We start from the raw sequence: 19,372 nt of genomic DNA, 5'->3' as shown, positions 1-19,372 counted from the left end.
TTCGCACCTTTCAGAGCACTTGGATTCGGTACCTTGAGGCTTGAGGTGGGCAGAGACCCCGTCATCTTTCCCACTATTAACCTTCTCTTCAGCTTGCCTGATCCAAGTCGTGTTATCGCCCAGCTGCCCACGGAGTATTACGTCGCAGATACACAGATGCGTGGAGACTGGACTAAGGTAGATTCTCCCTTGCAGTACGTATCTAAGTACCTTGTTATCGAAGAAAGTTAATTCTTTCTGAGTTACAAGTACAAGAATACAGTTTTAATAAAACAGTATAGTACCTACCTAGCACTTGAATTAAGATGCTTTTTTAAGCTCGCTATAAGAGAAAGATGACTATACTACTGACTACCTACTATCGAGGTTCGTAACGCTATAGTTTTAACCGTGATAGCTTCGCCTATAATAGGCGAAAAGTCTAATTATAAGTCCCTTAAAAACCTCTCCTTAAGGGCTATAAGAGCCTCCGAGTTAAGTTAAAATGCTTACTAAGATATTAATAACCAAACTAACCCTACGATAACGGCTTTAATAGAGAAATTGAGAGACGAACTGAGAGATAATGCCAGAATCCTCGCCGACGTTGGGCACGATCTACGAAGGGTAGCAACGCGGCCGCAGAGCGTATCACTCGTTAAGATACGACTATCTATATACTGCGTAAGCCTGCACATTGTCTTGGCCAGCTTCGGCAAGGGAGAGAGGAATCCAACCCCGGCCAGCTTTTAAGAGAGTCGGTAAAAAAAAAAAGGCTTGTCTCCTAGCAGCAAACCTGGGAGGACCTGGGATGACAGCAAAAACGAGAGACGAGAATGAGGCGTGAGTGAGGATGTTCTCTGTAGAAAAGCAGGGGCACTCGTAGACACGTCGTTTTAGTGCGATGAACAACGCAGCGCCGTCTCATGGGGAGGCCCTGCATACCTTAGCTTAGCACCATCGCACACCAAACACATTGTCTGGCGCCGACTCACTTGCCGTTGGCAACCAGAAATCTGCAAGGCAACGCAGCTAACGTTTGGCGCGTCGAATAAGGTCGCACGAAACTTGGATGGCAAGACAGACTGACGGGCGACAAGAAAGTCTGCAAGCCGGATCAAGGCCAGATCAAGGTCACGCTCGCAATCCTTCCATCTCTCTGGCATGCAAACGACGCAAGCACTCACACGACAGCTATCAGTGAGCACACCTCTTTCTGATCACGTAGCACACTTTGCATTCTCGCCCTCGCCCGTTGTATCCGTACGTCTCTTTCTCTCACTCCATCTCTCATGCATATCAAGGAAGCACTAAACACCAACCACTCCCACATCTTATTCTCCTCCTCCGCTTTCTTTCTTGTTCGCGATTCTCACGATGCTTCAGAAACAGCGGCTCTCGACCGATCTCTCTTCGCTTGCTTTTTTCGTCGCAAGATCGGCTGACTCGCCCCGGTTCATAGTACACTACAAAGTACCCCCCCTGGTGCTAAATTGCGGTTCCCCGGAGCTCCCCCAGCTATACCAAAACGGAAGAAAGTAAACAAAGGGCCCGAGCTTTGCGACGAAGCACCGTCCAACGCCCAACTCGACACTCGACCACGGCACCACAGTACCACGGCCAAAGTGGGAGACCAAGGGGGAAAAAAAGACCACTTTCACCTTGGACCAGGCCCTGGACTCCCGCTCGACAAGCGAACAAGCGAACAAGCCCGCCCGCTACCGCCGCTGTCCCAAGCAACCAGACTGCTGTCGATCCGCTTGCTTTATTAAACCCAATTGCTTTTGGTCCGCCCTAAATACACAAGCCAGGCCGTCCTGACTGACACACGACAGCCCGTTCCCTGGATACCCATTTCTTCTCTCGAAACTCTCCTAGCATACTGTCGCTTCGCCTGCGCAACTCTCTTCTCGAAATCCCTCGGTCTAGGACTCCCGGGTCGACCGTCGCCAGCTCCTCCCTCCCTCCCACTCCATCTTTGCTGCAAGGAATTCTGTTGAGCGAACAAAAACGATTCAATGACGTCCAAATCGGCCGCGATGGCCGACGAGGGTGTCGCCGAACACTATCAAGTTCTGGAGGAGCTCGGTCGTAAGTCTTGCCATTGTCTACGTCCTTTTGGAAACAATTGCGCTGACATGATGTCCAGGTGGAAGTTTCGGTGTCGTTTACAAAGCCATTGAAAAGGCCACTGGCGAGACGGTCGCCATCAAACATGTAAGTCGACGCATCGCATCTTCGACCTGGTGTACTACGAACAACAGACTAACAAAGGCCTGCGCAGATCGACCTCGAGTCAAGCGAAGATGACATTCAAGAGATCCAAGGCGAGATCGCTGTGCTGAGTACATGCGCGAGTTCCTTCGTCACGCAATACAAAGGCAGTTTCCTGCGCGGCCACAAGCTCTGGATCGTCATGGAATATCTTGGTGGTGGTTCATGTCTCGACTTGGTATGTCACTTGGCGCAACAAGTTTGCCGGAGTCCGGCTAGCTAACATTCCTCAGCTCAAACCCGCCAATTTTGCCGAGGTCCACATCGCCATCATCTGTCGAGAGCTTCTTCGTGGCCTCGAATACCTCCACGCCGAGGGCAAAATCCACAGAGATATCAAGGCTGCCAATGTTCTCTTGTCCGAGGCAGGAAAAGTCAAGCTGGCCGATTTCGGCGTCGCCGCTCAATTGACCAATATCAAGTCCCAGCGGAACACCTTCGTCGGCACTCCTTTTTGGATGGCCCCCGAAGTCATCCAACAGGATGGCTATGGTTTCAAGGCAGACATCTGGTCTCTCGGAATCACTGCCATGGAGATGGCCAACGGCGAACCTCCCCTGGCGCACATTCATCCGATGAAAGTTTTGTTCCACATCCCAAAGAACTCTCCTCCACGACTGGAGAACAACTTCAGCAAGGACTTTAGGGATTTTGTTGCACAGTGCTTGGTCAAGGACTCCGATCGCAGGCCTTCGGCTAAAGATCTCCTCCGTCACCGATTCATTAGATCGGCGGGCAAAGTTGAGGCTCTTCAGGAGCTGATTGCGCGCAAGCAGATGTGGGATGCGAACCAGAACCGGAGGTCCCATCCCACCTTTTACCAAGAGACCCTGCATACCATGTCTTCCAGGGACGACACGGACGAATGGGTGTTTGACACGGTCAAGTCAGTGGCGCCAAAGCGGCCGAATGGTCATGCACGGAAGCCTTCCTACTTTGCGGCAGAGGAGGCCATGCGCCGGCTCGACCCCAAGGACGCGCCGCTCGGCCCTTCGTCACCCGCCCCCGGGACAGTTCGCCGGTCGACTGTGCGTCGCCAGCCCTCGAGCCGCCAGAGTTCCGGCATACAGATCCAAACAAACGGCTCGCCTCGCTCGACCGTCGCTCGACGGCCTTTACAACCAGACATGTCGTACGGTAACTCTGGGTCCTCCGTGCGGCTCTTCCGCCGGGTCCCCTCGGATGGCTCCGTCACCGCATGGGAGGACACTTCGCCTGAGGGTACTATGGGCAATGAGAACAAAGCACCGATGCGGGCAGCCGCGATTGATACCAATAGCAAAGAGGCGCTGCTTGGGCGGCGACTCTTTAACAGGGTCCTGGACCCTACCCTCGCCGAGCTCCACGCGCAGACGTCAGGCATGCAGAGGCGGGAGGCGCTTGCGAAGCTCACCGATGCCTTCGCGCTTTTGGACTCTGTTGATCCCGAGGGTGCCTACCACCTCATGCAGAACATGATGACAGCTGTCTCCCAGGATCCCAAGCTGAACCAGGCCTTGATGCCCCAGCAATCGGTCAAGATTCCGTCGGATGGCACTCCTCAAGGAACGGTTATCATCAGGAGCGCCGCTCCCACGCCATCAAGCAGCCCGACCAAGCTGATGATGGCAGCAAACAACCCGCACCTCAAGAGCCATAGGAGGCGAAATGGGTCGATTGCGACACCCGAATCTGCCGAGAAGGAACGTAGCGAGAAGACGGCCGTGGAAGCCAAGTATCCCGGTCGCCCTCCCCGGCCCGGTATGGAGCACTGCAAGCAGCTATCGGACGTGCTTTACGGCCGGTGGACGGAGGGCTTGAGAATCAGATGGCCAGCGGTCTAGATCCGATCTCTGTTTGACGGTCATCTGAAGGATATGGGTAAAGATTGACACAACATTGTTATTCACGAGAAACATGCTGTATGATGAGAAGTGTATGAACACGTCGCAGCATACCGGGTTGGACAGCACACACAAAAAGCATTGGGAGAGAGTTTTCATTTCAGCTTTTGGCAGATTGGAGAGTTACCCCTGAGGGTTAGGCTTGGTTTTCATTTTCTATCCGGATGGAAGACGCTGATGATGGGACTGACTTTTTTCCGTTGATGATCTTACTTTCACGACGGGATGAGTGTCTACACGCGGCCGATTCGGGTTTTCATGTTCGCTCTTCTGCTTCGCATTGGGTTTGGCGTTTTTTGGTGTCTTTATTTGGTAGTAGTTAGATACCTCCTAGGTAGCGTTAAGATTGCGTTTTTTCAACAATGAAGAGGCATTGGTTGCGGTATGATTCATGTTCCCGTTTGCGTGGAGATTGTGTGTAAAACATCGTGATTGATATTTGAATTAGCCGATAAGTAGTAACCTATGGCTCCTCCGCCAATGGGACATTCTTCATGGAGAGCTTTATTCTCCAGTTGATGAAGTCGTCCGTCAAGAGCTCCCCGTGCCCGGCCTCGTCGACTTTGAAGACTTCAATGGTGGGCTCGCCCGCCCGCCTGCGTATCCTCCACACGCCGTCATCGTTGATCGTCTGCCGAAGCCCTGCGACTGAGGGTTAGTGACGGCTTTATTCATACTCAAGCAGCTAATGTAGCAAAATTGGCACGACAGAAGGTAGGTTTAGAGGAATTGTGGAAAAAGGAAAGTAAGAGAGTTCGAGATGAGAAGGGAGTAAGGGGGGCAAGGGAGGAGAGAACTCACAAACGAGAAACTCGGCGGCGAAGTTGACGCACATGTCGCCATTCCACGTCGCTTTCCCGCGGCGCAGGACGGTATCGGGTATCTTTTCAGTCTCAATCTCCTCGACGTCGGTGAGGGTGCCGTGGCGGTTGCGGAAGCCGACGATTATTTTGGGGACGCCGAGGAGGAAGGACTGGATCCAGAACTTCATGAGCTTGCGGTGGAAGTTGTCGACGTCGCGGTCGTCGCGGATGGCGAGGCTGGTCTTGAGCTCGACCCAGTTTGTGGGGGCGCCCTGCTTTTGGGGCTTCGAGTCCCAGACTTTGGAAAGGGTAGCGTAATGTCAATAGGCGATGACGATAAGCTGAGTGGGCGAGATGAGGGACGACGTACCGGCGTCGACTTCGCCGCCTATGCAGATTACGGTTTGTCCTATACCAGTCCTGACTACGGAGCAGTATTGGGCCTTGTTGTTCACCACCTCGACGTCTCTGCTCTCGATGTATTCTCTGGGCGTTTCGCCCCAGGTGTTGGGGAGCGTGGCCAACGTCTCGAACTTGTATCCTGGGTTTCCTATCAGCATACTTCATCTCCCTGGCAGAGGAAGAAGAGAGGCTCTGGTATACCCCAGAACTGCATCACTTCGGGCGGGATCGGTCCCCGTCTCTGCTGTGCGTTTTGCTGCTTCTGAGACGCCACTTTGTACTCGTGATTCTCTTCAATGTAACTATTCCAATTGTCAGTCTGGCTGGAAGGGATAGAACCGTCACGACGATGCTGTGCTTGCCGTACATGCAGTCCTGATTTATGTTTTTGGTCAGCTCAATTGTTTGTATGCGGAAGTTATGGGAGTGTGTTCATGCGCACTTGGTACAGCGTTGCGTTCATTTCAAAGCTAGCTGTGCTGTCAGCCCCCAATCATTTGAGTAAATCTGCAATGGTGGATGCAAGACTAACCCATCACGATCCTCAAAGGGCGAGGCCATGATCTGTTTTTCTCTTGGTTAGTTGAGCCTGGGACAGGGATAGCAGGAGTAACTTCATGCCTTGGTCATCATGCCACGCCATGTCACGATTTGGGCGTCAATCTTTTGACCCGTCTCCTCCTCGTGAGCCTTGATCGTCTTGAGAAGAGCTGTTAGGTGCTCGGGCTGAGAGTCGTCGTGCTTAATAAAGGTATCATAGCCTTTGGATAGGTCGGCGCCGAGGGTAGGTGGGTAGTAGTATCTCAATGAAGAGTCGCCTAGATGGAACTCATGGTTGTCGTCATATGAGAAGCAAGCAAACTCCTGATACGTATTAGTCAAAATATGTTAAGTTATTTCATTGATACATGAGACTCTTGTTGACCAGATATCCACCGCAACAAGAAATCCGGGATGCATACCTTTGGTCGTTTGACCGGCTGGCTTGCGGCATAGAAACGCCCAATAGGCTGGATGGGGAATTGTTCCGACATGACGGCTGATGATGCAGCGTAGCACTTGGATCCGAATTTCAGAAGGCGTCGTGTTATTCCAGCAGGCATCCCATTGTTCAGGAGTCGGTGTGAGTAACGGGCTCGGTCGGCAGCCCCGGTCTCAAGCTTCGGTGTCGGGAGTTGAGAAAGGAGCATCTGCGGCGCAACGGCGCGTCGAGACGGCAGGGCGGGTCAATTGGCATGGAGTCCGTCCGGGGTTGGTGGAGAACTGATGTCGACCGCTGAAGCGAACCACTGAGAGCCCTAGGTGACATCCAAACATCGCTGAAACATGCATGCGGACGGCTGGGCTAGAGCCATCCGGCACCCCTAGCTGCAGCGGGACGCCAGCACCTTCCAGGTTGACAAGCCAGCTCCGTCCACTTCAACCACGAATACAACTTCATCAACTTGGAATCCTCACCCCCCTTCGCCCGGTCACCAACAGATTGACAGCACGATTGACTCGAGAATAAGCGCCGCATCTCTCCTTCGAGCCGATCATCGCTCCCTACCGATACTTGCCGGTCCTCACTCCCTGACGGCCCCTCGTTCGCGATGCGATTCCCCTCCCTACCGACCTAATTCGCTACACATACCTGCTCCCGCACCATGTCCAATCGGTACGGCGGTGGCGGCGGCTACCGCAACGGCAACGGATATGGCAACTTTGGCAGGCAAGAAGAGGATCACGATCCATACGGGAATGGATATTCAGGCAGCGACAGAGGAGGCGGCGGTGACCGATACGCTGTGGGATCACCGCCAGCGATGAACCCCCGATCACCACCTACACTTCGAAGCGGCGGCCCACCGCCAGTCCGCAGCCGCGAGCGCATCCAGGAGACGAACGCGGAAAGACAGATTGGCCAGGTCCTTGAGCGCGTCAAGGTGGAGTGGCCGGCAATGTGCCAGACCGACTGCGTGCCCGTCCAGCTCGCCCTCCAGCTCCTCGACACCAGCTCCGTAGGCCGCGCGCACGACTACAACCAGTTCCGACAGACGCACGACTATCTGCAAAATTCCCTCAAAGGCATCGTCCACGAGCACCACCAGGGCTTCAACAGTTCGATCGGAACGTTCCACAAGATCCAGGGGAGCATCCAGGCCTCGCAGAAGAGGGTGCGCACGCTCAAGGACTCCCTGCTGACGTCCAAGGTGAGCCTCTGCACGTCGGACCCGGACCTTAAGAAGCTCTCGGCCACATCTCAGGCTTACGATGAGCTGCTCACCACGCTTAACGAGCTGGAGGAGCTGCGTCTGGTGCCGGATCAACTAGAAGCCCGCATCTCCGAGAAGCGCTTCCTAAGTGCAGTCGAGGTCTTGCAGAATGCTCTGCGCAAACTGAGGAAACCAGAGCTGGACGATATCGGTGCTCTGAGCGATCTGAGGGGCTACCTTGCCAATCAGGATACAGCACTCATGGACATCTTGGTTGAGGAGCTTCATGAGCACCTCTACCTCAAGTCGCCGTATTGTCAAGAGCGGTGGCAGAACCTCGCCAAGACTCAAGGCGCTCTCAAGGAGGGCAACTACGAATCAATCACCATTGCTCCTTTCCACCAGGTCTTGGACGCCATGGATTTCGAAGCATCAGCGACTGAAGATCCGGCCAAAAACCCGGAGGCTGACACCTTCTCATACGTGTCACTGCTCGTGGAGTCCCTTAACAAATTGGGAAGATTAGAGACGGCTGTTGACACCCTCAAGCAGAGACTACCTGTCGAGCTGTTTACCATTGTGAATGAGACACTTAACGAGGTCGACCAACGGCATCCTAGCTCATTACGCGGCGGCTCGACCAACTCTCAGGGACTGCACATCTACGGCAGTCGAGAGACCCAAATGAGAGCAGATGTCATTTACGATCTCCTGTGGACGCTTTTTGGCAAGTTTGAGGCTATTGCTGAGGGTCACCGCGTGTTCCACGAGGCGATCAAGGCCCTCATCCGACGAGAAGGCGCTGGAAACAACAGCGCCCTGTTGGGTAGCTTCAAGGAGCTTTGGAATCTCTACCAGAACGAGATTCGTTCTTTGCTGCACAACTACGTCACCACGGACGCCGACGTGTACCAGTTTAGTACATCACCAAAGCTTGGGACCAATGCCAATGGCAAAAAGGATGCCGCTAGAGAGCACCTATTCAAGTTTTCTGAGGGCGACCCCAAAGCTGTTGATATGACGACTGAATACGAGGCTCTTGAGAGCATTATCCGATCTGCCGTTCCCGGCTTGACTGACACTTCTCGGAAGGCCGGGGCTGACAAGAAGCGACCAGTACCCGAGGGCAGCACCAAGAGAGGAGGAGGCGCTACAGGTTGGGAGAACAAGCAGACAACTGGTACATACAAGTCTCTGGTCGAGCCCAGCGTCTTTAACATGAGCTTGCTCCTCCCTCCTACTCTTGTCTTCCTTCAGCGTCTCAAGATGATTGTACCACCGGGCTCAGATCTTGCCACCAGCACATTGACGTCCTTCTTGGATAACTTCCTGGTCAACGTCTTCCAGCCTCAGCTGGATGAGACTCTCGGAAAGTTGAGCGATACCATCTTTGGCGAAGCTGATACATTTTTACAAGACCAGGAATGGACTCAAGTTGCCAGACGCCCCGTCTTCAAGGGCACGACAGCTTTCTTTGCCATTGTCACAGCTTTCTGCCGCATGCTGGGCACCATCCCACACGATCAGGCTTTGAGCACGCTCATCATTACCCAGATGATGAGATACTACGACCGTGCTTTTGGATGGTACAAGTCCCTTGTGAGCAAAACTCAGGCGCAACCAGACAAGCCCACAAAGCTACGCATGTCTGCAGCGATGGCTCTAGAGGAGGGCGATGTCCAAGAAACTATCAAGCAACTGTGGACATCGGACACACTGGAGCGCGAACTTCTCGAGAAGGAAGTCGGTTTGCTCATTGTTCAGACCAATGAGAAGCGCATGGAGATGGCCGACATCATCCAAGACAAGGACACCATCTCTTCTCTTTGTCTTTTATATACCAGCATGAAGTGGCTTGCAGTCAAGATCTCAGGTCTGCGTCACATTACTCGCAACGAATCCGACTCTTCCCGCCCAAACATGAACCGAGGCTCGAGCAAGCGGTGGACGCTCATGAACGACCCCAACAAGGCGACAAACGAAGATGGACCTGTGTGTCTGCCAATGACGCAGGAGACCGTCCAGTAAGTTTTTTTCTCTTCTTGAAGTCCCCATACCATTCTTGCTTTGCTAACACAAATACCAGGGCTTTCGATGGAATCGTCTCGTCGTTTGAAGAACTTGCCGGCACCGCGCTCTTGACCCTCCACATGGAGATTCGATGCGAAATCATCTACTCCCTCCGCACTGCCCTGTCCACCGACACGGCCCCCTATCTTCTCGACCAGGAAGTTACGGAGCCTGATCCGCAAATCCTCAATCTCAACTCGGACCTCGTCCTCTACGATGAGACCATTGCGCGGTACCTTCGCGCCAAGGAAACGGCCTTCATCCGCACCGGTCTGGGCTTGCTCATCAACGACTACCTAGTCACCAACGCTGCCTTTGTCTCGCCCATGAACGCAAAGGGATGCGGCCGCATGCAGCTCAACATCTTGGTCCTGCAGCAGAACCTCAAGAACGTGGAGGAGGGCGTCGACCTCGCGCGCGCGTCAAATTACTTTGCCCTCTTTGACAAGGGACCCGACGCTATTGTCGAAAAGGCCAGCGAAGATAAAGACAAGGACGAGCACGCGGACCCGTCTGACACGTTTAGCTACGAAGAGCTGAGGACGCTGCTGGAACTGTGCTTCAGCGAGCAGCTGTCCAACCCCGAGCGGGGGATCGCCAGCGCCGCCAAGAGGCAGATGGCGGATAAGATGCTTGGGCTTAGCGAGCACATGTGGCAGACTTAGAAGAAGGAGAGAGAAGTGGTCTGTTTTTTCACGGCTGATGATGTGTAGTTGATTCGATCACGGCTGGCTGGCTATGGTTTAACTATACTTGCACTTTGCGAGGCGTTCAGGAGAGGTAGAGAAACAGAGAAAGAGGGTTACTGACATCATCTGGACTTGCTCTATCATGTGGTTTCGGTCCTACTGCGTTGCTACGACTTACAAACCAGAGTTGTCGTTTCCGATTCATCACCGAAATATGGGAGGGATGACACCCTGCAAGTCTTGATGAAATTTTGGGGGGGTATTATTCTTGTAGTCTATAGCTTTTTCAATGCCAGCAAACTTTTCCCAACCACATGTACACGAAAACACAGGCACACAATTCGTAATTCTTCCGCATCCACCTTTTCTCATCCTTCCATCTCTCTCATACATTTCACCCATACATCCCGCCACTCAGACTCGCAGCACCCCAGCACCATCCATCACCAATCCTCTCACGAAGAAGCAACGAGATCTCTCCCCCTGTTGATCTGCACCTTCTTGTCCTCGCCACCGCTGACCAGACCCCACGCCTGGTCCCACGCGAGGCCAAACACCTTGACGCCCTCGCCGCCGGCGGGCGCCTTCTTGCCCTTGAGCCGCTCCCGACCGATGGAGTAGACGGCCTCGCTGACGCTGCCGCCGCCCTCGTCCTTTGTCGCGGGCCGCACGCTCCGCAGATCCCAGATCTTGACGGTGCCGTCGTGCGACGCCGACGCCAGGCTGTAGTCGTTGTCCGGGGAGGGCGCGAGCGCCGAGACCATGTTGGCGTGGCCGCGGAGGGTGAGGACCGAGGTGGCGGACGCCGAGGCGCGGGGGTCGAGGAGGGTGACGTGGCGGGCCGAGGAGCCGGCGGCCACGAGGGAGGAGTTGCGCGGCATGGGCGCGAGGCAGAGGAGCGGGTGGAGGGTGGTGAGGGTGGAGACGACGGAGGCGGTGGTGAGGTCGAGGGTGCGGAGGGTGTGGTCCGCCGATACGGAGTAGGCGACGGTGGCGTCGGTGGGGTGGAAGGCGGCGCCCGTGACGGAGGCGTCGGCGGCGTGGGCCTGGATCATGGCCAGGGCGCCCTTTTGCGGGACGGTGACGGACGAGTTGGAGAGCTTGGCGCGCTTGACGCTGCTGGCGTGGGTGGCGGGGATGTCGTCGGCGTCGACGTCCGGGCTGCCCTTTTTCGAGGCCAGCCAGAGGCCGACGCGGCCGTCGGCGGAGGCGGTGAGCATCTTCTTGGAGGCGCCGTGGACGGCGAGCGAGTTGATCATCTTCTTGTGGCCGTGGAGCTCGAGCGTGGGCTTGAGCTCGCCCGAGAAGCGGTCGGCCGACTCGGCGTACTTCCAGACGACGACCTTCTGGTCCAGGCCGACGGAGGCGATCTGCGTCGACGAGAGGAATTTGGCATCCGTCAGGAGCTTGGCGTGGCCACCGGCGCGGGCCGAGGGGGAGGTCGCGAGGCACTGGCCGGAGCCGTCCCAGATGCGGACGAGGCCGTCGTAGCCGGCGGAGAGGATGCGGTCTTGGCCGTGGGCGAGGGCGTCGCCGGACCAGCGGCCCGCGGCCGAGGTGGCGGAGAGTACGTCGACGGCGGCGACCCAGTCGTCGTGCTCAAAGGATGCCTCGTAGACGGGGGGCAGCAGACTGCGGACGTACTGCAACGTGAGCGTCGTCTCGAAGGAGAGGCCATTCTCCTTGAGGTATTCTTCGATCGTGGTCCGTAGGTAGGTTCCGTTGACGAGGAAGTCGAGAGGCACGGGGGAGGAGGTGTTGAGCATGGACTCGGAGTTCAATATCCTTGAGAGGCCATATCGCTTGATGTCTATAGATGAGTTGTACAAGGTCAGAGTCTGTGGGAAGCCAGTAGGTCGGGATATCCGGTCGGGCATGCATACCTGCGGGCACAATCAACTGCCTCTTGCTCTCGTCCAACTGCAAATCCTCATGCGTTGTCGTGAAGTTCACCTTCACCTGGGCCACTGAGGACTCCATTGCGAAGAGGGTCTGAAATCTTTCTTGTTGCGATTGGCTCAAAGCTTCCGAGTGAGAATCGAAATTGAACCTAATATTCGTAAATACCGGACAGTTTGGTTGCTTTATACCCTGTGATAAAGTAATAGTCCGAGGGCAGCGAGAGTGGCTTCGATTGGTTTCCCGTATGTTGGAGTTCGGTGGTTGATAGACGGGGCATTTCCAATTTTTTTTTTTCCTTTCCCCAAGCTTGATGTCAGCCTTGCAGGAGACTTCCACCCCGCTGAGCTAGGCATATCCAATCATGGCTCCAGCGCAAAAAAGGGACCAACGCTAGGGCCAGCAGGCTGAACAATGCCCCGCATCCGCTGACTTCCGCACAGGGGCTTGAGGACGTACTCAGTATCAAGCCACAGGGGACCGACTTGCTACCCTGCGCAACGGGCTTGTCCGCTATCACAATCAAACACAAGTTGGACCGATGACGTTAATGGCCTTTGGCGCTGTCCAGGTCACTCATTCGGCTACTGAAACCACCATTGTATACTGAATTGCTTAGGAAAGAATCTGTGCCTGTTTTGAGCTACCTTGTCGAGATCGGAATCCTTGATCTCATATCCACCAGGGCTTTCGCCTGGTCCATTGCCAACCCATGAACCATTTTCAAGTAATCATACATACTGAAGGCACGCTGCCTGAAAAGCGAAGGACAACGCCCGTCGTGTCAGTATCAGCCAGGCTGATTCAGACGGCGTTGTCAAGAGCAACTTGCTCCTTGCTCGCCTCTAAAATGAAGGCCTCCTCAATGGCGGACCTCCGGCGGAACACCCTTAGCCAACGCTCACCCCAGCGGCGAAGCAGGGCATCGCGTTGACCGGCTCCGTCCATCTCCTCCATCATCTCGTCCTTGCTGCCTGAAGCCCAGCTAACTAGCGCATCCTCCATCGCTTTGAAGAGATCGCGCATCGCCTTGGTGTCTCTCTCCTTCAAATCCTCGTCGGCCTCGGCCTCCTTGGTCAGAAGTTGTCTGACGCGGCCAGTCACCTTGGACACGGTACCAAACACCAGCTCAAAGACGTGAGGCTGCGCCAAAGAATCGCCCGAAGACTGTCCTTGCACGTGGCTGCCTCCGGAGAGAGCCCACTCAATGACCGAAATGGGCAAAAGGATCGAGTAGTTCAAAAGCTTTTCGACGATGGAAATGGCAACACCGGGTTGCGCCGCCCAGTACGACATGACTGCAGTAATGATTTGGGACTTAGCCGCCTCGGATGCCGCGCCAACGTCGAGCAGACGATCCTTGGTGCGCTCAATGCACGCGAGTACGTGACTGAGCGACTTGGACCCGACCCAGCACACGGCTGTGACAAAGACATCGGTGCTCGTCACCAAAGGATCCAGACTGCGCTCTATCGCAAGTGAGTGGATCCGTTCGATAATCGGCTGGAACTCTTCGTCAGGTGCTTTGCGTCTCAGCAGAGCAGCGATCTCGCGACCCTCTGCAGAAAAGGGCGTACCTATCGTATCTGTCAGTCTACTAAACTTCTCGCTAATCGCAGCTCGTCACTTACTCTCATCACTAAACTTGAAGTCTGGAACATCCTTTTCCTTCTCGGGCCCAATCAGTGATTGGTATGGCTCGGGCAGTGTGCCCTTGATACGCTGAGCGAAACTGAGCCGGATCTCCTTGTCGAGCGCGCCAATAATGAATGCCTTCTGAGGGTGAAGGTCAGGCAGATACACGTCATCAACCCACTCCGTCCACTTCCAGGTGAAGCCAAAGTTGCTCAAGTGATGCGAGAACCAGTCAACAAACCTCTGAGAGAGCTCCAGGTCGATTCGGCTAGAGTTGCGGTACATGTGCCGGATTGCTCGACCCAAGCTGGGAGCAATTGCCGCAGGCGCAATCTTGCAGGCCTCGGTCAGGACTGAGTGGTAGTAAACAAGCTTGTGTTCCGGAAGTGGAAGCTGGAAGAGTTGTGAAAACACGGCATCTACAGCTACATCCTCGGGCTTCCACGTTGAGCGGCCAGTTTCGACGTCCCGAAGTCTGTCAAAAGGGGTTGCACGCTTGACGAAAGTTGAGTCTGAGAAGTAGCAATCTAGGTCAATAAGATACCGCGCAGTAACGTTGCGGTTGAAGTCGAGAATGTTAATCGTATCAACCAGGCCATCTCTGACCAGCGACGCGGCAATATCCGTGACAGGCGGGACAGACTCGACGTCCTGAGTGCTATAAACCGAATAGTAGACTTCAGGGAATAGCGGTCTTGATCCAGCGACAATCTTCTCGGGTACTGTGATGGTGGGGAGGGTATGCTTTGTAGCATTATCCAGCTTCTCTTGTGCTTCGATCTCTTCTAGGGGCAGCTTCCAGGGCCTAGGCAGGCAAGATAGCTCCCAGCCGTTGGCCGCTTCATGCTGCAGTTGCTTTTGGAGCATGCCGATGAAGCTCATGGACCCGGTAGGCTGGTCTTGCTTCTCGGCGAGGTACGGATCGATCAGAACTTGCAGGGCGTGAGGCTCTGAGGCAATGATTTCGGTCTTGTCCATCAGGTCGGCGGCTTTTTGGAGCCACTGATCGGGCGTTGCTGACATGATGTACGGAATCGTGAGAAGAATAATCTTCACAAGCTCGGTGCCAATGGTCTACAAGGATGTTAGCAACTTGGGTAAACATAGCGAAGGACAAAGGATATCTACGTCATCAGAGCTCGCGGTTTGCAAGTCTACCGCTCGGCCAAATAGCTCCTCGAGGACGGGGAAAATTCCCTCGCCATCCAAAGAGCTTTGTAGGCACGCAAGCAACTTGAGATAGAGCTTCACATCTCTCCATTCACCTGCTTGGATCTTCTCTTGAGTCGCGACGCTCAGCTTGGTGAGAACCTCATCCACAATCTCGGGCTTCAGCGTGTTCACGAGAAGAACCACACCAGCGACGAACGGTGTCTTGAGCGGTTGCTCTAGCGAAAGCTGTAAGACGAGACTGACGAAGCTCTCGCGGAGTTCGGCGTCCTCTGCGTTTTCGGCGACGACGTGCGCGATGCTTTGGACCTCTTCATGCCAGCGTCGCAGCGGGGATTCGGCGAGAGAGAGGAGCTGTCTTCGCACTCTCACAGGAAGGGGCGCAGTATCGATCCTTCGTCGCGACTGTCGGTGATCGTTATCGTCGTCGTCTGTCGTAGCCAGAGTCAGTTGGCGAGATTGCGCTGAAACAGAGACAAGGTGCACAATGGGGAGAAAGGCTCACCTCGATACCTTCTCTTCCTGTTGTTGTAGCCTCCACCGCCGCCGCCGCCACCATGATAACGTCTTCTCTCGTAGTCGCCCATATCAACCAGCTGCGTATTTGATGATTGGGCAAGGTTAGATATGGTGATGGTGTGTGTGAGAAGGCCAATTGGTAAACCGGGGACGAGATCTTTCAGTTGCACGTAGCCTCGAGGCAGGATCCATCGAAAAGTGACGGAGCAAAGACGCGAGCTTCCCCTGCTAGCAACTGTGAGTTCAGGTACTAAGGCAGGTGCAGGCCGCGTCCATTGGCCCCAGTGAGCCCCTGCCTGCCCGCCAAGACCACCAGACGTTTTGGCCTGAGGCAGAACCACACAGGTACAGGACACACCCAGGTTCCCGCTAGAGCCATAGCTAGGTACCTCACTCGTATCCTCACTTTGTGTGAATACCTCTCTGTACACCCGACCTCGCTAAATGGTCTTTTGGCTTCAAGTTTCTACTTTCGGCGGTCGAGAATAATACATCATCACATGCAAACAAGTGTGAAACAATACCAGCCATGAGCCCAGAATGAAGAATAGAGTCGATTGCCTGGCAGTTGTTCTGCTAGGCCACTCCGAGCCAAATTCATAATAGCAGCCTTTCCCAATGTCTGAGCAAAGTAGCCAGTCCCGACCCTTTTAAGTGACCTCCTTGGCTCGCCGTCGTTGCGTTGCCATAAATAAACAGAGAAAGCTAACATCTTTTCCTCGGAATCATGCCTAATACCAATCCAGACCTACCGCCCACGTCTCCCAACCAACAGGAGAGGGCATCCCGACTCCAGAGCTTCCTCCTTTCTCTACCAGCAACCATGAGATGATTTAACCCCACAATCGTACGTAGTATCTTCCCTGCACTCCCGAGTTCTGATAATTGAGGAAGTCTTGCCAGACCATACTGAGTGACAAGAAGACGAAGAAAGGTGAGGCTGAGCCGTCCAGACAATCGTTTGCCAAAGCGTCCTGAAGCGTTTTCGATAATAAGGTGAAGAACAAATTGAAAGCCATTCAGAATCCTGTATCGTGATATAGTCCAGAATGGCGTCTTTCGCAATACGCAGCAATACAGCCTCCTATGAAAAGGTGGTCATGTATTGCGGAATCCGTAGGCGTACCCCAATAGCCCAGTTCTTGCCGTGCCTCCTCTACACTGTAGTGGAAGGGCTGACACTTGACGAAGCACAAGATACCTCGCAAATCCTCGCCAGTAAGCCTTTGCGCTTTGAGCATTCGATGCAGTCCAGCTTCAAGTCGTCATCGCACGTGTAACATCTCATCGTCATTTGGTCCATCGTCCGGTCGAGGCCGATGCCCCTACATTTCATGCAAGAACTCCATCTCGGTGTGCGCTGGTCGAACGATAGGCTTGCAGCCGAGATAAGTCGGGAACGATCCACGAGTGCGCTGAGTTCCTGGACAAGTCTTCGGCTGGCTCAATCCAATTTGGCCATCATGTCGGCCTTTGGGATCGGAGTAAAGTTGTCAATGTCCAATCCTCTTCCTGCGAGTACGGGCTTGATGTGCGCGGGCACCAACTGGTGGTTCAGGTTCGGGGCAATCGATAGTTCTAGCAAAGTTGTCAGAAATTACGAAGCGGACGTAATCGGAGTAGAATACTGACCATGTCGAGTGAAGTCGAAAAGAGGTGGCAGATCCCGAATCTCGCCGCTTTGATGACGAGAGTCGGGCAATCTCGTGCTCGGGTCTCTCAGCTCATCAAAGAAAGGATGAACCATGGCTTCCACAGCCGCTTGTCTCTCGGTAGGGGTGTACTCAAGAAGGCGCGCGATCAAGTCAATGGCGTTCGCATCTGCCTTCCTAAAGACCTTAGCGAAGGGGTGCGGCTTGATCTGTGGGAATTTGTGTTCCATGTAGTTAGGGTTCATGGTGCGAATCTGCTCTCGTGTTGGAGTGCCCAGGACCTTGATGATCTCGACTAATTGATCAATGCCTGACTCTCCAGGGAAGAGGGGTTGTCCGAGCATCAGTTCTGCCATAACACAACCGGTAGACCATACGTCTGTCATAAAATGTTAGCATTGGGGGTTCGCCGACGGTATCAATGAGCTCACCAATCTTGGTAGTGTAGTTTGTGGCACCAAAAATCAGTTCTGGTGCACGGTAGTATCGAGAGCAGATATACGACACATTTGGCTCGTTCTCGACCAAGATCTTGGCGCTACCGAAATCGCAAAGCTTCAAGATGCCTGAAGTAGGATCAAGGAGAAGGTTTTGAGGCTTGATATCACGATGGCAAATGCCTTGAGAATGGATGTAGGCGAGGGCGCGGAAGAGCTGGTAGATGTAAAGCTTAACCTCGAGAATGGGCATTGTCGTCTTCATCTTGTTGAAGAAACGGGACGCACGGTAAACGGTCTCGGGAACGAACTCCTGGACAAGGTTGAGATACACCTCATCTTTCTGTGTCGTGTCAGCATATATTCGGGTTCGGGCATAGGACAATGCTTACGCGTTCGCCGTTGGAGTAGTAAAACGCCTTCAGCTGTACGATGTTGGGATGCCGGACAATCCGCATGATCTGCAGTTCTCGGTTCTTTGGACAAGTCAGCATGCCATAGCAAACCATGGTCGGTAGATATTATGGCGAACCTTGAACCTCTTGTCCTGGAGGACACGCTTGATAGCCGCATCTTCTCCTGAAGGCGAGAGCTTGGTCTGGAAGACGACACCAAAAGAGCCGTTGCCAACAATCTTGCATTGCGTGTACTGGAGATCTCTTGTCTCTCCAGTGATCCCGTCCTGGACCTTTTCGCGAATAACCTCTGGCAATCACGTTAGTATGGCCATGGAAGGAATTGGTTTCCAGCTGGCTGTAGCTTACCTCCCATTCTGAGAGTGTTGAAGGCGGCGGGGCGGTTCTGCGCCATGGCTCGGAAGGTGTTGTCAGCACGGCAAAGCCCTGCTATTGTTGGCCGAAGTTGGGCAAGTTGAGATCGAGAGGAGTGAGGGGTAACGGATCCGAGACTCGAAGGCGGGCCGTGATGGGCAGCGGAGGACGAGAACTATGCTTCGCTGGCGTGGGATTCGTGCAAGGGTGATTGCACGAGAGTGAAGTAGGGAGCCGACGAACCAATCGCTTGCTTCGAGAGCCAAAGAAATGGATGCAGGTGTGGTCGCGAGGCAGGTTGTAATTGAGAGCGGCGCCGGTAGCGGATTCGCGTCGGGGATCGGTTCAGTCTCGCCCGCTAAGGGAATTTTGGATTTGTGTCAAAGTCGACGTTGAGCAATCTCCGGGGAGCTGATGATTTGGTTGATTAGCAGCCCGTCTGGCAGTGTAAGATTCGAACAAGTCGGTGGTGATTGATAGGTTGACGATGGAGCAGGGTATGGAGCGTGTTGTGCGACGAGCAGTGATGAGCGAGGATGACGGACGGACGGTCGAGGGGTGCGGGGTGGGGAGGTATTTTGACAGGGAGAGGGAGAAAATGGCAGGGCAGGGGAATATGAATGATGGCGACGATGCAAGGCGAATGGTGGCAAGGCGAGGAGCAGAAGAAGCGGAAGTATTGGAAGAGGTGAGGTAGCGGCCAGGGGAGGAAGAGGAGGGCAGAGCAAGCCAGGACAGGACAGGTTTAGGACGTGGAAGACAGACAAGACAGAGAGGATAAGAGGGGGTGGGCAGTGTTGTGTGTATATGCGCTGCGCTATGCATGCAGTACGCAGTGAGGTGATTTTTCGCTCAGGCAGAGGGGAAAATGCCAGGTACGTGCAGGCTGGTAGTGCGAGCGAAGCAGCTACCTTACCTAGAAACACCTTGGGCGGAAACTAGGGTCACCACCACACAGCAAAGACCACTTCTCTCGCGTGTAGGTGAGCTGCTAA

General features: G+C 54.3%; 6 protein-coding genes across 6 annotated transcripts; 2 read left to right on the top strand and 4 right to left on the bottom strand.

Annotated features, from left to right (window-relative positions):
• Positions 1-1,997: 1,997 nt before the first annotated feature.
• CABS01_08703 (uncharacterized protein) lies at positions 1,998-4,076 on the top strand (the record flags this gene model as incomplete). The annotated part of the gene is made up of 4 exons (XM_060542061.1): positions 1,998-2,070; positions 2,129-2,196; positions 2,264-2,431; positions 2,487-4,076. 4 exons carry the CDS (start codon positions 1,998-2,000, stop codon positions 4,074-4,076), a joined length of 1,899 nt encoding a protein of 632 aa, XP_060400951.1.
• A 523-nt stretch (positions 4,077-4,599) lies between these two features.
• On the bottom strand, positions 4,600-6,375 carry CABS01_08702 (uncharacterized protein; the record flags this gene model as incomplete). Its single annotated transcript, XM_060542060.1, has 9 exons — positions 4,600-4,778; positions 4,938-5,237; positions 5,310-5,480; positions 5,543-5,643; positions 5,709-5,716; positions 5,784-5,811; positions 5,874-5,905; positions 5,990-6,205; positions 6,304-6,375. 9 exons carry the CDS (start codon positions 6,373-6,375, stop codon positions 4,600-4,602), a joined length of 1,107 nt encoding a protein of 368 aa, XP_060400950.1.
• A 612-nt stretch (positions 6,376-6,987) lies between these two features.
• Positions 6,988-10,271, top strand: CABS01_08701 (Sec8 exocyst complex component specific domain-containing protein; the record flags this gene model as incomplete). Its single annotated transcript, XM_060542059.1, has 2 exons — positions 6,988-9,560; positions 9,623-10,271. 2 exons carry the CDS (start codon positions 6,988-6,990, stop codon positions 10,269-10,271), a joined length of 3,222 nt encoding a protein of 1,073 aa, XP_060400949.1.
• A 479-nt stretch (positions 10,272-10,750) lies between these two features.
• CABS01_08700 (ribosome biogenesis protein ytm-1) lies at positions 10,751-12,275 on the bottom strand (the record flags this gene model as incomplete). The annotated part of the gene is made up of 2 exons (XM_060542058.1): positions 10,751-12,105; positions 12,179-12,275. The coding sequence occupies 2 exons, from the start codon at positions 12,273-12,275 to the stop codon at positions 10,751-10,753; spliced, it is 1,452 nt and encodes a 483-aa protein (XP_060400948.1).
• A 723-nt stretch (positions 12,276-12,998) lies between these two features.
• Positions 12,999-15,586, bottom strand: CABS01_08699 (uncharacterized protein; the record flags this gene model as incomplete). Its single annotated transcript, XM_060542057.1, has 4 exons — positions 12,999-13,771; positions 13,826-14,903; positions 14,958-15,430; positions 15,505-15,586. The coding sequence occupies 4 exons, from the start codon at positions 15,584-15,586 to the stop codon at positions 12,999-13,001; spliced, it is 2,406 nt and encodes an 801-aa protein (XP_060400947.1).
• A 1,376-nt stretch (positions 15,587-16,962) lies between these two features.
• Positions 16,963-18,417, bottom strand: CABS01_08698 (uncharacterized protein; the record flags this gene model as incomplete). The annotated part of the gene is made up of 6 exons (XM_060542056.1): positions 16,963-17,096; positions 17,151-17,549; positions 17,602-17,950; positions 18,000-18,083; positions 18,140-18,312; positions 18,372-18,417. The coding sequence occupies 6 exons, from the start codon at positions 18,415-18,417 to the stop codon at positions 16,963-16,965; spliced, it is 1,185 nt and encodes a 394-aa protein (XP_060400946.1).
• Positions 18,418-19,372: the final 955 nt, after the last annotated feature.

Source organism: Colletotrichum abscissum (genome assembly GCF_030869225.1).
Source record: "Colletotrichum abscissum strain IMI 504890 chromosome Unknown Scaffold_20.1, whole genome shotgun sequence".
In the NCBI taxonomy this organism is placed as follows: Eukaryota; Fungi; Ascomycota; class Sordariomycetes; order Glomerellales; family Glomerellaceae; genus Colletotrichum; species Colletotrichum abscissum.
The sequence above is the reverse complement of the archived record's forward strand: the minus strand, read 5'-3'. Positions and strand labels throughout refer to the sequence as shown.